General features: G+C 38.1%; 1 protein-coding gene across 3 annotated transcripts in view; it reads right to left on the reverse strand.

Annotated features, from left to right (window-relative positions):
* Positions 1 to 1,585: 1,585 nt before the first annotated feature.
* slx4ip (SLX4 interacting protein) overlaps positions 1,586 to 15,860 on the reverse strand; it is a 60,772-nt gene continuing 46,497 nt past the window's right edge. For all 3 annotated transcript variants that reach the window (XM_051651970.1, XM_051651969.1, XM_051651968.1), the window contains 2 exons: positions 4,185 to 4,291; positions 1,586 to 3,330 (listed from right to left, as the gene is read on the reverse strand). In XM_051651970.1, coding sequence (XP_051507930.1) covers positions 2,655 to 3,330; positions 4,185 to 4,291 — 783 coding nt within the window. In that variant the 3' untranslated portion in view covers positions 1,586 to 2,654. The remainder of the gene's footprint in view (positions 3,331 to 4,184; positions 4,292 to 15,860) is intronic.

The raw sequence follows: 15,860 nt of genomic DNA on the forward strand, positions 1-15,860 counted from the left end.
TGAGGTGTCTATTTCTCAAACTAGAGACTCTGATGTACTTATCCTCTTGTTTAGTTGTACATCTGGCCTTCCACATCTCTTTCTGTCCTTGTTAGAGCCAGTTGTCCTTTGTCTTTGAAGACTGTAGTGTACACCTTTGCGTGAAATCTTCATTTATTTATTTTTGTCAATTTCAAGCATTGTATAGCCTTCATTCCTCAAAACAATGTTTGACTGACAAGTTTCTAGAGAAAGCGTTTTTTTGCCATTTTTGACCTAATATTGACCTTAAGACATGCTAGTCTATTGCATAATGTGGCAACTCAAAAACAAACACAATGTTAAGCTTCATTTAATGAACCAAATAGCTTTCTGCTGTGTTTGATATAATGGCAAGTGATTTCCTAGTACCAAATTAGCAATTTAGCATAATTACTCATGGATAAGGTGTTGGAGTGATGGCTGCTGGAAATGGGGCCTGTCTAGATTTGATCAAAAGTGACTTTTTTCAAATAGTGAAAACCAATTAAACCAATGACAGGTGAAGTGAATAACATTATCTCGTTACAATGGCACCTGTCAAGGGGTGGGATATATTAGACAGAAAGTGAACAGTCAGTTCTTGAATTTCATGTGTTGGAAGCAGGAAAAATGGGCAAGCGTAAGGACCTGAGCGACTTTGGCAAGGGCCAAATTGTGATGGCTAGACAACTGGGTCAGAGCATCTCCAAAACGGCAGGTCCTGTGGGGTGTTCCTGGTATGCAGTGGTTAGTACCTACCAAAAGTGGTCCAAGGAAGGACAACTGGTGAACCGACGACAGGGTTATGGGCGCCCAAGGTTCACTGATGCACGTGGGGAACAAAGGCTAGCCTGTCTGGTCCGATCCCACAGAAGAGCTAATGTAGCACAAATTGCTTAAAAACTTAATGCTGGCTATGATAGAAAGGTGTCAGAACATAGTGCATCACAGCTTGCTGCGTATGGGGCTGCGTAGCCACAGATTGGTCAGAATGCCCATGCTGACCCCTGTCCACTGCTGATAGCACCTACAATGGGCACATGAGCATCAGAACTTGGCCATGGAGCAATGGAAGACGGTGGCCTGGTCTGATGAATCACTTTTTCTTTTAGATAATGTGTGTGTGTGTGTATATATGTATATGTATATGTGTGTGTGTGTATATATATATATATATATATATATATATATATATATATATATATATATATATATATATAATTTTTAGGCCTAAATGTTTTTTGTTTATATGCGTTATTTGTACTATTTACAAGTATTTACATTATGTAGAACAAGTGTTAAAATGGTACTGTCTCCTTAAAACTACTGGCTGTTCAGCATTTTGTTTTGGTGGATGAATTCATTTGAACAAGAGTGAAGTTGCACGGCTTCTTTATTAGATTAGTTTTGTTGTTTTGATCAAAACTGACTATAGAGAACAGAAATATTAAGAGATCCATTATTCAGTAACAAATGGATTGCGTGGATCTCGTCTTTGGACAAACATTATACTGTACCTTGGATACCTTGAGTCCATTTACTGAAGCTGGTTTAAAAAGCAATAGAATCAGAATTTTTTTCTTCATTTGTCATCTTTATTTAAATTTCATTACAAAACATCACAATCTATAACCACTTTAAAGGTATTCTCACCCTAATCCAGCCTTCAGTCTTTTTATCTCGAATTTGTTTTGGGGGAAAAAAAATCAACTGAAATGTTCAAATTGCTTTTATGTACCCTACATAACAAGCTCTTTAAGATATTATTACAGCACAATGTTTGAATATTATGTTTAGGCTAGGCAACGACACATCTGTCTATTTTTCTAAAGACATAGACCTAAAGTGAATGCTGGAATTGGTATGTATGGCTGGAAAATCAGAGCATGTGACTAGATGAATTTATGTCCACACATACAGTATAATCAGCCTGCCATTACACTCTATATCAAGGTTGACTGCACCCATGATTAGCCAAATATTAGACATAGACTGTACAGTGATCCATAATGTTGTCAGTCATCTCGATGTAATGAAAAGCAATAACACATTTACAAACGATAACCACAGGGAGACGACAGTCGGCTCCAACGGTGAAAACCCTGATCGCTTAAGGAGATCTGTATGTATGTGTGAACACAGTGAAATCAATCATGTATTCAACTAAAGCTGGAAGAGAGCAGATTTCAGACAGTTGGAGCCAGAGATTTGGGCTTGAAGCCACAGCGTGCTCAGTGGCTCCCGCTAGTCTGAAATTCAAATCTTACGCAGAAAACGGCATCTACATTTGTGCTGCATGTTTTTTTTTTTTGTTTTTTTTTAAGAGTGCAGTTATTGTTTGTGCGTGTCCCTTTTAACTGGTTCTGGTATTATAAATCCATTGCAAATTAAACCTATTCAAATGTTTAAGAACTTCTCAACTTAACTCAAGCAAGTAAAAGTATATGCATATTTGTATGTGTGTCTCCACAACGTTTTTTTACTTTAAAGGCAGAAGGAAATTGTGTGTGCAAAATGTTAAGCAAGCATGAAAAACTGTGTGGTGATCTCTTATGCAACCATCGTTGACAGACAGCATTACAGTAGAAGTGTGTACTGTAACATCCATCTTGGTGGCATCTAACATCCTCTCCTGCTCTCTGCCGTCGTGCCCCTCAGGACTTCTTGAGCCGGCGTAATCGGGATGTTTTGGGCGCACTCCCCCTCCTTTCCTCTCTGGTGGCCGATCTGGAACTAATAGCGCAGTCAGAGGATCCAGGCTTGACGGATAGGCCTCTCAGACTTGCGGCCAGCCTGCTTTGGTTAGTCTGCACGGCAGTGCTGTTTCCATTTGTAAGCTGCTCCTCTTCCACTCTGATCTCAAGCTGAGCTGCATTACGGGGACTCCAAGTGGAACCAAGTGCAGTAAGGCTGGAAGAGGGCCTGTTGGAATTGCTTAGTACTGCAGCATCTCCAATACGCAATCTCTTTGCCTTCTGGTGATCAATGTCCTCCCTTGAGCTACTTGGGGTTCGTTGTCTTCTCCTTAGAGCAGTGGCCTGATCAGTGCTGAGCTGCTCTGACGGTTTATCTTCATTTGGGCAGCTCTGTGCACTCCCACTCCCATTGCTATTACTTAATTCAAATGACAACACAGTTTTCACTTCCTCTTGCACACAAGCCATCTCTAATGACTTATCTGTGAACATGCCCTCAGATGACAAAGGTACAGGACGATGGCCTTCATGGCCTTCGAAAGATCTCTTCTCTGTTGCATCCACCTTTGGCTGGGCTGATCTGGATCCTTGATCATCTTGGCATTGTCTGGGCTGGATGTTAGCCTGCCTGGCACTGTAAGAACAAACAAACACAAGTAAGTTTTGCACCAAATATATATATAGCCAATAACTGTTGTGTGCGCTGATTCAAACTAAGTGAATCAAAACCAAAATAGAAATCAATCATTGCCAGTTGCTTAACTTTAAATCAGAAATAAATGGTCATATTGTAAAACTGAACATTTAAAGAAATTTGAGACTTCAATATCCAGTATCAGAAAATGTCTCTTGATTTTCTTGTAAAAAAAAAAAAAAATGCAAATACAGTAAAGCACTTACAATGGAAGTGAATAGGGCCAGTCCATAAACATTAAAATACACACCGTTTCATATGTGTCCACAAGATGTAAACATTTTACATGGTAACATAATTTCAGTGTGATAAATCTCTGTTCTACTGGGATTACAGGTTTTACTGGCATTACATCGTCATGACAGCGAAATTGTAATATTGGTTGTAACTTCATAGAGACAAGCTTAGTAAGTGATCACACTAAAATCATGTTAACATGTATAATATTTACATTTTGTGGCTATAATTTTGAAACCGTGTGTATTTTAATGTAATGAACTGGCCCCATTCACTTTCATTGTAAGTGCCTTACTGTGCAATTTTTTACTTCTTTTTAAAAAAAACAAGGGATGAGACAAATGTTTTTTTGTCATAATCAACATTATGCCACAAATGCTGTTGATTAAGCTTAACTTGTATTGAACCTGGAAAAAGCCTCTTGTTTCTTTCAATTTTGAATTTAATTACTGTAGTTGTGCAAATTCTATTTTGTTTTTTGACTGTAAGAATGAAGCAATGTTCAATGAGAATTCTGCGGACATCATCACCAGAAGCTGTATCAGAGCCGTACTTACATCTTCTGAAGGATGGCCCTTTTCGTTGCTGCAATGCTGGGTAATGAATCTACGCTTTCACCAGGGCTAGTAAAATACTTTGACTTGCTTGTTGCACTCTGCTCATTCTTAAAACCAGCAAAATAAGAAAGAGTCAGAGAGAGGAAACATTATTAATGGATTGCTGTGAAAATGTTAAGCTCAGTGGCTTTAATACCTCTATAGCACTAGAACACAATCTCTCAACACCTGGCAGGAACTGTGAAGTACATGAAAAAAGCAGGAACAAAGCACTCTAAGAGAAATACATTGTACTGACTTGTAGTAACTTGGAGATATTTGGTGTAACCATGGGAACAGATCCGTGGGATGTTGTGTTTTCGCTTGGTCTCTTGGGTATGGCCATCAAAACAAAAGCAGAGCTTGTATTTAACTGCCAGCATTCAGAGGAAGATCAGAATGCTCTCTGTTTTTCCCCTCTGCCTTGGTAATCAAATGTCTTATGTTCATGAGGATATAAATATCTGTGTATGAATTTGCTTTTATAGGCTTGTGCATGTTGCATTTTATACAGTGTGTGTTTGTGTGCATGTTACTATCATAATATCTTCATTCAGAACAATTAAGTATCACAGATTAAAGGTGCTGTGTGTAATTTTTTCAATGTTAAAATTCTCTCTCATATTCCAGCTTTATATGCAATCTAAAATTGCCTCGGAGGTGTGAGTGAGAGTCCCCCAGCCACTGGGGGTTGCGTCAGGAAGGGCATCCAGTGTAAAACCTGTGCCAACTCAAATATGCGGATCAGAGATGGTCCGCTATGGCGACCCCTAACGGGAACAGCAGAAAGAAGAAGATGATTCCAGCTTCATATACAGAGTCAACTAAGCAAGCACTAAGTAAGTGTAACATCAGTGGTTGTCGATAACGTCAAACATCATTGGTTCTCATCACGTCTTGTGACAAAATATAACGATGTCATGTCCCGCATTTGATCGTGAGACACGGTGAGAACCAATGAGGTTTGAAGTTATTGATGTAGCCAACATATTTGATTTAAGCACTTTATTAATGGTCTGATTTGGGAGCGAATAGCGACTTTAATTTCGTTCTGTTCATCGCAGAAAGTGATTTGATCTCTTAAGAAGACTTGGAATATGGTGCATGAGTCGTATTTATTACTTGCACTGTGATTTTATAGTGTTTTTTGTCCTTTTCGAGCATGACAGAGCCACTATTTGCTGTCAGTATGGCAAATAAACCCTGTGAAGACTGAAAATTAAACTTTTGTGTTCCATGAAAAAAAGAAAGTCATACGGGTTTGAAGCGAAACTAGGGTAAATAATTACAGAATTGTCTTTTTAGAACTATTCCTTTGAGTTATTAGTGTCACTACTTTTAGTTAGTTATTCACCAACTCTGCAAAACATCACTAAACAATTTGTTTGGTGAAGCCAGGTCGGGATTAAAACACACACAAACGCACACACAAACAAACAAACACTTTGAAGTCCTTGTTCTAGTACTAGCCATGCTTAACTGGGCCATTCTGGGAAGAATAAAGAGAAGAGGCAGCTTATTGAATCCCACCAACATGCACCTTCAACAGTCCTAATGAAGCTCTATCAACAGAACAATCCTTGACTGAGCAAGAACAGAGCAGGTGCTTGTGGCAGCCGTCTTTAGGGGCACAGGATCATTGAACTGCGATTAACCGACAAAACAATAATTCCAGTCCAAACTGATTGGATTTCATAAAAGAGTAGGTTTACCAACTGGCCTCTGAACAGGCTAAAGATATATAGGCTATTAGTTCTATTTTAGGAGCAAATGGGCAGATAAGCACAAGGTCCATCAAGTCATTAGAGTGAATGGAGGAAACTGCGGAAGGATGAGATTCATGTGAGGTGCACAGACTTTGGCCTAGAGAATGGGCCTCTATGTCCTAATATATTTTACTTTGTTTCATACAGAGGGGTTTCCAAGTGGTTAGAAATATGGGGTGGTTACCAAAAGATTGAAAGTTTGAATCTTACAAGGGTTGAGCCATAAGATTTCACCACTATGTTGGGGCAAATAAAAGTTCTTGCACTAAAAAAAAGCAAGATGCAGCAAAAACAAATATAACAGTTGAACAGTTGTAAAAGTTTAAGCTGTTTTTAACTTGAAACAGTGTCTAGAAAATGTGGCTCTCCTGCATGAGATGCTAAAAAAAACTGCGAGACATGGTGCAGCAGTCAAAGATGTCTATCTAGTGCAAGTTTACATAGAAAACCATTGAAAAATAAAGTACATGGACACAAAAACATGTGAAGGTTAGGGGGGCTTTTGGCCCCTACCACTTCCGTGAGGTCCAAAGGCCCCAAAAAATTACTCTAGACAAGTGCACGTGCACCAGTGCTTCTAGCTGCAAAAGCTTGATGTAATGCATTACTGCATTCACAAATGTATCTGAGCACAATTTATAATGCTAATGCATGTGCTGCATTTACAACTTTTTCAGGAATAGGCACTATAGCGTACAATCTTTCAGGTTCCACTTTGTTGTTGACCCAGTATTCAACTTTCCTGACTTAGAGCTAAAGTGCCAAGAGCAGGTCATGCTGAACAGGTTATGAACTACACAATGAAAGTGTACCTATTTCATGCATAAATGGGGAGTTGCAGATTCTGCAGCATGCGTATGTGATGCAACCTGTCAGACAACTGACCATCTGACAAAGGAATGCCAGTTCAGACAATTTGACTACATGTATATATTGATTACATGATCTGATTGACTTCATACAATTTTCTGTGGAATGCTACTGGTGTTCATTTATGTTTTATATGATATGAATAAAAAGTGTCTCAAGATAGGATCTCAGTTGCAAGCCAAGTCTTTTTAGCTGTGATAATAGTTATCGGTATGTGAAATTTCATGGTACAAAGACAAATTACATACTCACTCTGCACAAGGACTGCACATAAATCAATTCTAAACGGCCTGATCAATGGCTGAAAGAGAAAACGTTCAGTTTAAAGGGATAGTTCACCCAGAACTGAAAATTGCGTCATTATTTACAAATCCTAATGTCACTCCAAACTCATATGACTTTCTTTCTTCCGAAGAAACATTTAAAGCATTTTCTAAAAAAAAAACATTTATGACTTAATGACTTTAAAAAATTCATGTTGTTTAACCATCAAGTGAAAGATATGAAAGTACTTTCCATTTTAATATAATTTAAAATATATATATAACTTTTTTTAGGGTTATACCATATAACCTGAATAAAATGTGCCTTTTCATAAAAAATATATTTTTTAAGAAAGTTTTTTTACTTCACACTCAGTCATGAGGGTCTAAAAGGGTCCTCTCTGTTTTATGATCTTTGTCACATGAAAACAGAATGGCAAGATTTGGTGGATAAAAGTTAAATATGAATCATGTTTTAAAACACAGTTGTTTTAAGAAATTGTAATAAAATATTATTCTGCACTACACATGACAACATTTAATTTTTTGTTTTTTCAAGAATTTTTGTTTTTAAAGGAATGTTCCTGGTTTAATACAAGTTAAGCTCAATCGACAGCATTTGTGGCATAATGTTGATTACCACAAAAATGTATTTTGACTCGTTCTTTAAAAAAAAGCAAAAATCGAGGTTACAGTGGAGCAGTGGATGTGGCCAATTTTTGGAGGATTTAAACACAGAAATGTGAAGCTTGTAATTTTATAAAAGCACTTACATTAATTCTTCTGTTAAAACTCATGTATTAAGCTGTAAAGTTGTTTAAATCGTAATTTTTACAGTCATTGAAGGGTTTGTTGACATTACATCGTCATGGTAACGAAGTTGTAAAATTGGCTATAACTTTACACAGAAAAGGTTAGCTAGCGATTTTATCACATTAAAATCATGTTTGCACGTATATTCTTTATGTCTTGTGGCTATACTTTTGAAACGGTGAGTATTTTAACGTTCAAAAATTGGCAAAAAAAGTGCCTCACTAGAACCTCGATTATTGATTTTTTTTTTAAAGAAAAAGAGGCAAATTAAAAAATTTTGGTAATCCACAGTATGCCAAAAATGCTGTCGATTCAGCTTAACTTGTATTGAACCCGAAACATTTCTTTAAAGGGACTTTTTTTATTTCTGTCTCTGAACAGTTCCACCACATGACACTATATATCGCGTCTAGAAAAAAAAAATCTAAATTTTAAAACATGTTCATCATAGAAGAGGAAAATTCAAGTAATTGTTTCGTGTGAATTGTCTGAATAATGTAATAGTTCTGGGGAAAAAAATTGTCACGTCATTGACTCATATAATGTATACACACTACCGGTCAAAAGTTTTGAAACACTTGACTGAAATGTTTCTCATGATCTTAAAAATCTTTTGATCTGAAGGCGTATGCTTAAATGTTTGAAATTAGTTTTGTAGACAAAAATATAATTGTGCCACCATATTAATTTATTTCATTATAAAACTAAAGTGTTATTAAAAAAAAAAAAAAAAACGTTTTTGAAATTGATGACTTAATAATAAAATAAATAAAGAAATAATAAAGAAAAGCAGCCAATAAGTGCCCAGCATATAGATGGGAACTCCTTCAATACTGTTTAAAAAGCATCCCAGGGTGATACCTCAAGAAGTTGGTTGAGAAAATGTCAAGAGTACATGTCTGCAAATTCTAGGCAAAGGGTGACTACTTTGAAGATGCTAAAATATAACACAGTTTTGATTTATTTTGGATTTTGTTTAGTCACAACATAATTCCCATTGTTCCATTTATGTTATTCCATAGTTTTAATGACTTCAAATGAGTGAGTGTTTCAAAACTTTTGACCGGTTGTGTACATGGGCTGTCAAGCTCCATAAAGAATTTTTTTTAAAAAAAGAAAAAAAAGAAACATAAAACCACTAAATGTAGTCAATGCAACTCTATTTACTATATTTAATACCTTCCGAAGTAATAAAATCACTCTGTGCGTGATGACAGTTGTTATGCATTCTAAAATCATTCATGAGCCGAGTATGTGGCAAATATGCAAATATGGCAACAACAGCACAAGCTTGATGTCAATAACAACAAACATTAGTTCTTGCTTGTCTTGTGACCAAACATCATGGCGTCAAACCTGTGGTGTAGTCGCCATCTTTACATATTTGCTGCAAAATTAGTTCATCAATGATTTGATAGTGAAAGATTATTTAAATGTAGGTCTGTATAGCTTCAAAAGACTCAAAGTGCATGACTTGTGTATACTACAGTTACTGTGATTTTATCTTGTTTTTATTTAGTTTTTTGTCCTTTTTTGGGCTTGACAGCCCAAAGTCACTATTCACTTTATATGGCAAAAAAGCTGTGTGAAAAATGTTCTTTTGTGTTTGCAAGAAAGTCATACGGGTTTAATCAATGTCAATCAATCAGTCAATGTTTTATGAAGCGATCCAGTTGTTTCTGAGTGAGAACAGACCAAAATGTAAGTACTTTTTCACTGTACATCTTGCCATTGCAGTCTCTAGACACAATCATGATTTCATGATTGGAGTGGCATTACTAAAGTTCTGAGAAAAAGAGTGTGTATCAGAGCCCTAGAATCTCTGCGGTGTGTTCAACCACAGAGACAAGCATTCAGAGGAATTCATGTTCCAGCGTGGACCACTGATGTTTCAAAACAATCCATTTCCACTGTCAGTGCGAGCAGGCTGCTGTCTCATCTGTAGACTTGGTTCCCTCTATGACCACTGGATGTCTATCCATCTCCCTTACACACATAGAGACTCAGAGAAACTCCCCCTCCTCAATCCACCACGTCTCTCCGCCCACTGTAACCAAGACTGGATGGTTTTTAGGGGGATATCCAGACACACAAGCACACCAAAACACACCCACCATACAGTACTCACTAACGATAACTCCACTGAAAATAAACACACCCAGTTGAGTGTGACCGTTATGGTGCACATACACATGCTCAACAAAAATATGAAGGACAGCGAAGGAAGAGCATTTGAATTTCAATACCTTCATCTGCATTTTACATAACTTTGGAGAACAGATGAAAGAAAGGGCAACAATGGACACAGTGTTTCTTTCCCAGAGAAACTCAAACAAGAAGCAGGCCGCTGGCCCTCAAAGGAGAACAAGGGGAAGAGAATGAGAGATAAGAAAAGAAATTTAGGCCAAGTCACAGAGTTAGTAGTATGATTTGTAAACTGAATAAGGAACAAGGAGAGGCTAGCAGTCAATGTGTCTGTGGGAAAAAGGAAGACATGTGAAATAATACAAACCTCAATAAGGCTTTCATTTGATCACCAGCACTGACAGGACTTCCTGTCTGAGCTATAATGCGCGCTCATGTCACCTTTACAAAAGGTGTGCGTCTGTAGTACCTTCATATATGGGTGTTTTTTCCAACTTCTGGCAATTTCAGTCACAAAATAAGTTTTAGCAAAACAGTCCATCATGGAATTCTATTAACCACAATATAGAATTTGAGATTTGGTGTATGTGACGCTGTAATGAGAATTACACTGATTTACAGAAGAAAACATAATACAAAAATGACATAAATCTCCTGTGATGCATGTACATACAATATTGGACATTGTTAGTAGACAAATTAAACTAGTCAGATTATAATTTTTTTTTTTTTTTTTTTTTTTTTTAAATGTAACTTTTCTTTCTAGAAGTGCACAGTGCTAAAAAAAAAAAAAAAGGTTTGTCTATTGACATTTACGTGACCATGGCAACATCTTTGCAAAACGAAATTTTCACCACCAAAAGTGAGGGAAATGGTGTTGTAATTGCACAAGGTTAGCACTAATTTAAAAATTTAACCTAAACCTAAACAATAGTGTCCTAAAAGTAAATGAAAGGTAAACAAAATAGACATCCTTACCCTTAACCTAAACCTAAACGATAGTGTCCTAAAAGCAAACACGATGTGAAAAGCAAATTTTCTGGAGCAATCTCGTCACTTTTATGACACTTTCGTCTAACGTGTCAGCTTGCGTGTTTGGCTGGGCTCTAACCTCTGTCACCGAAATCCAAAGTACTACCACACAAGCTAATCTCATTGGAATAAGTACGTAAATGTAGGTGGGTCTGTAATACAAGCGTTAAAATGTATAGTTTTTCAAATGATGTAAAAGTCAATATCGTAGCATAGCAGTATGTGAGTTATAGAGCAAACAATAAGAGTTTAAAATGTCATGATCAGCCGTAGTACCTGTGATTTGTGTGAAAGTGAATGAAAAGCACAATTGTTGTAGCGCCTCTAGTGTTAACTTCACCAGGAAACAGTGGTGAAACATAGAACGTGGCACGTAAAACTCAGTTAGCAAAGATGTAGTTATAAACTCAGCAAAAAAAAAGAAATGTCCTCTCACTTTCAACTGCTTTTATTTTCAGCAAACTTAACGTGTAAATATTTGTATGAACATAAAAAGATTCAACAAATAAGACATAAACTGAACAAGTTTCACAGACATGTGACTAACAGAAATGGAATAATGTGTCCCTGAACAAAGAGGGGGTGTCAAAATCAAAAGTAACAGTCAGTATCTGGTGTGGCCACCAGCTGCATTAAGTACTGCAGTGCATCTCCTCCTCATTGACTGCACCAGATTTGCCAGTTCATGCTGTGAGATGTTACACCACTCTTCCACCAAGGCACTTGCAAGTTCCCGGACATTTCTGGGGGGAATGACACTAGCCCTCACCCTCCGATCCAACAGGTCCCAGACATGCTCAATGGGATTGAGATCCAGGCTCTTCGCTGGCCACGGCAAAACACTGACATACCTGTCTTGCAGAAAATCATGCACAGAATGAGCAGTATGGCTGGAGGCATTGTCATGCTGGAGGGTCATGTCAGGATGAGCCTACAGGAAGGGTACCACACAAGGGAGGAGGATGTCTTCCCTGTAACGCACAGCGTTGAGATTGCATGCATTGACAACAAGCTCAGTCCGATGATGCTGTGACACCGCCCCAGACCATGACGGGCCCTCCACTTCCAAATCGATCCCGCTCCAGAGTACAGGCCACGGTGTAACGCTCATTCCTTCGATGATAAACACGAGTCCGACCATCACCCCTGGTGAGACAAAACCACGACTCATAAGTGAAGAGCACTTTTTGCCAGTCATGTCTGGTCCAGCGAAGTTGGGTTTGTGCCCATAAAGCGACGTTGTTGCCGGTGATGTCTGGTAAGGTCCTGCCTTACAACAGGGCTACAAGCCCTCAGTCCAGCCTCTCTCAGCCTATTGCGGACAGTCTGAGCACTGATGGAGGGATTGTATGTTCCTGGTGTAATTCGGGCAGTTGTTGTTGCCATCCTGTACCTGTCCCCCAGGTGTGATATTCGGATGTACCGATCCTGTGCAAGTGTTGTTACACGTGGTCTGCCACTGCAGAACGATCAGCTGTCCTTCCTGTCTCCCTGTAGCTCTGTCTTAGGCGTCTCACAGTACGGACATGGCAATTTATTGCCCTGGCCACATCTGCAGTCCTCATGCCTCCATGCAGCATGCCTTAGGCTCATTCACGCAGATGAGCAGGGACCCTGGGCATCTTTCTTTTGGTGTTTTTCAGAGTCAGTAGAAAGGTCTCTTTAGTGTCCTAAGTTTTTATAACTGTGACCTTAATTGCCTAACGTCTGTAAGCTGTTAGTGTCTTAATGACTGTTCCACAGGTGCATGTTCATTAATTGTTTATGGTTCATTGAACAAGCATGGACAACATTGTTTAAACCCTTTACAATAAAGATCTGTAAAGTTATTAGAATTTTTACAAAATTATCTTTAATATACAGTGTCCTGAAAAAGGGAAGTTTCTTTTTTTTTGCTGAGTTTATTAACGTTCATTAATAGTGTTTATTTATGTGTTTACACAGTGATTGTTGAATAAGTAAGCTGGAGGGTGACTTCTACCAACTACAGGTCATTTTTGCAAGGAAATGACTAAGTCTTGAATCAAGATGACAGGCTCATTCACCCTTTCCTTTCCCATAAACTCCACCATAAACAATCAACCATGAATCAACCATGAATTCAAGTTGACCTGATACTATAGGGGCTTGCATGTTTAGAGGACGCCCTTATAACGGCTCATCTGCACTAGCAAACAAACAAATATACACAGACAGTCACGTGTTCTGAAATCATTAGCCGTTAGGCAGATCACTAAAAACACAACCACTTGAATGCCCACAATGTGGGTAGTGGAAGTAGCCTATAGTTACGAATCTGGGATGGTGACAAGATCACAGGTTTGAACAAAAGTTACAGAGCTTCCTTATGACCATAATGCCCTTGAGCAAGTCGCTTAAAGAGATAGTTCACCCATAAGTTTTAATTCTTTCATCATTTCTCACCCCCCTTTTGTTCCAAACCCAAATTACTTTCTTTGGAACACAGAAAGAGATATTAGGCAGAATGTTAGGAACCGACAGCCTCAGTCACCATTCACTTCCATTGCATCTTTTGCTATACCGTACAATGAAAGATAATGGTGACTGAGGCTAACTTTCTGCCTAACATCTCCTTTTGTGTTCCACAGAAGAAAAATATGTAATGTGGGTTTGGAACAACACAATGGTGAGTAAATGATGAAAGAATTTTCATTTTTGAGCAAACTATTTCTTTAAGTAACAAGCAGTTCTATTTAGCATGAATATGTGCTATGATCATTTATAACACAGGAGAATGTTTAAAGATGCTAAAGCAAACCAAAGAAGCACCCACACATTTTTTTCCCCAAAAAAGCAAGTCCGTGTCACGTTAGCATCATTTCTTCTGAAAGACATCATCCTTGTGACGACAGCAGTGTCGCAATCATGTTAATGTTCAGACTTGCTTTTTTGGGATTGTGCAAATAAGCTTGCATGTTCTGTACACCACAGAATGACAAAGGTCAACTAACAAGCTTAGACTTCTTACAAATGCATGTCACCCTAAACAAAGAACATGTGTGAGAGCAGTCTGTGACATGAAAGTGTTGGGAGAACATTTGCCCATTCAAAGAATCACATTCTGAACAACCTTTTTTTTTTTCATGGTGACAAAAATACATGAATGGTGTATGTCTGGCACTTTCTTCTGTAAGTACCTGTCAGAATAACTCTACAGCCATCACAACCACAGGGACATTAATGGAATAGTTCATCTAAAAATGAAAAATCTGATATAATTTACTTACCCTCATGTCATTCCAAACCAGAAAGTCTTTCTTTCTTTTGCAGAACACAAAAGTTTTTTTTTTTACGGAATACTGCAGCCTGTGTTTTCAATACAATGGCAGCTAAAACATCTCAATTAGTGCTAAAACCAAGACAACTTCTGCCGTGCCACTGTGAACAAGCTTCTTTCATAGCGCTCATGAACGTGCAACCGATGTCCAGATTTTCACTGAAAAATTACTTCTATTTCGGGTATGTCTTCAGAAGACTTATTACACAATCTTACAAGTTCATTCATATTTTTATGATACTTTGGGGTTGTTTTTTAATCTATAAAGTGAGGCATCATCCACTGCCATTGTGGTGAAAAGACAGACAGCAATATTCATAAAAAATATTTCCTTTTGTGTTCTGCATAAGAAAGAAAGTCATACAGGTTTGAAACCTCATGAGGGTGAGTAAATATCACAGAATTTGAACTATTCCTTTAAGGTTATGCATAAAACATAACCACTCGAGAAATCCAGTTGTTTGTTTCCATGGAGAGAAACAAGATTAGATGACAATGAGTCTCACAAGGCCAAGAAGCACTGAAATGACAGCCTTCTGTGGCTTGCTGTTGGAAAAGTGTGAAAAATGGAGATAGGAGAGGAACAAGGACTGGATAAAGTTATGTCCATAAACACAGCGGCTCTGCCCAAAGGGAGAGGAGGCTATAAAAACACATCTGCACTGAGCTTTGATCCGCCGCTTCATTACAGGGCCTCTAGCGGTGCCATTCTTCCAGGCCACGTCCCCAATTACAGTCACATGACTGTACATGCTGACTAGGAAGTGGTACCAGCACTGAGAATGCAGTGTATGGGGTGTGACCAAATATAGACTACAATCGCTTCCAGACACCTTCTCAAGGTGTTTCAGGAAGTGTATGAAAAGGACGAGGATTAATGTCTCCCATCACTGTTGTCATGACATGATGCTGTGCTGATTCTAGACCACACCTGTGTTTGCTTCGTCATGCAACAGCAACGAAAGAACCTTTCCATTTGACCTCTGCTTAAGATTACAGGATGTGAATCCCTCAAGAAATGCAATCAGTGTCAAATAAAACAGCAGATTTTAGTCACTGAGCAAACACTTTCATATTCAAAGTGATTGAAGTACTTTGGATTTGTTACAAGGACAATTCACATGGAGTGTTTAAAGCTGAAGGGTGTCATTTCTGTGCAATTAGCGTCACCAAACCAAATTGTGAAAATAAAATCAGTTTTCAAACTGATTACAGAAAACTTCCTCCTGTCTTCCATTGGTTCACGCCAGTGGTTCAGCCAAAGTTGCTGTGTCAGGCTGGATGGGCCATTCAAACAAACAGCAATGTTCTGATAGTGCCACAGAGCAAGAGTTTTACAACTTAATGTGACATCAGCCTACAAATGGCTTATAGTTGACTCTGCAATTTAACTGAATGCAAGAAAGCATTTTACATAAAAAAAAAAAATTAAAAAAAAGGGCACACATCA

Source organism: Myxocyprinus asiaticus, chromosome 23 (assembly GCF_019703515.2).
Source record: "Myxocyprinus asiaticus isolate MX2 ecotype Aquarium Trade chromosome 23, UBuf_Myxa_2, whole genome shotgun sequence".
NCBI lineage: Eukaryota > Metazoa > Chordata > Actinopteri > Cypriniformes > Catostomidae > Myxocyprinus > Myxocyprinus asiaticus.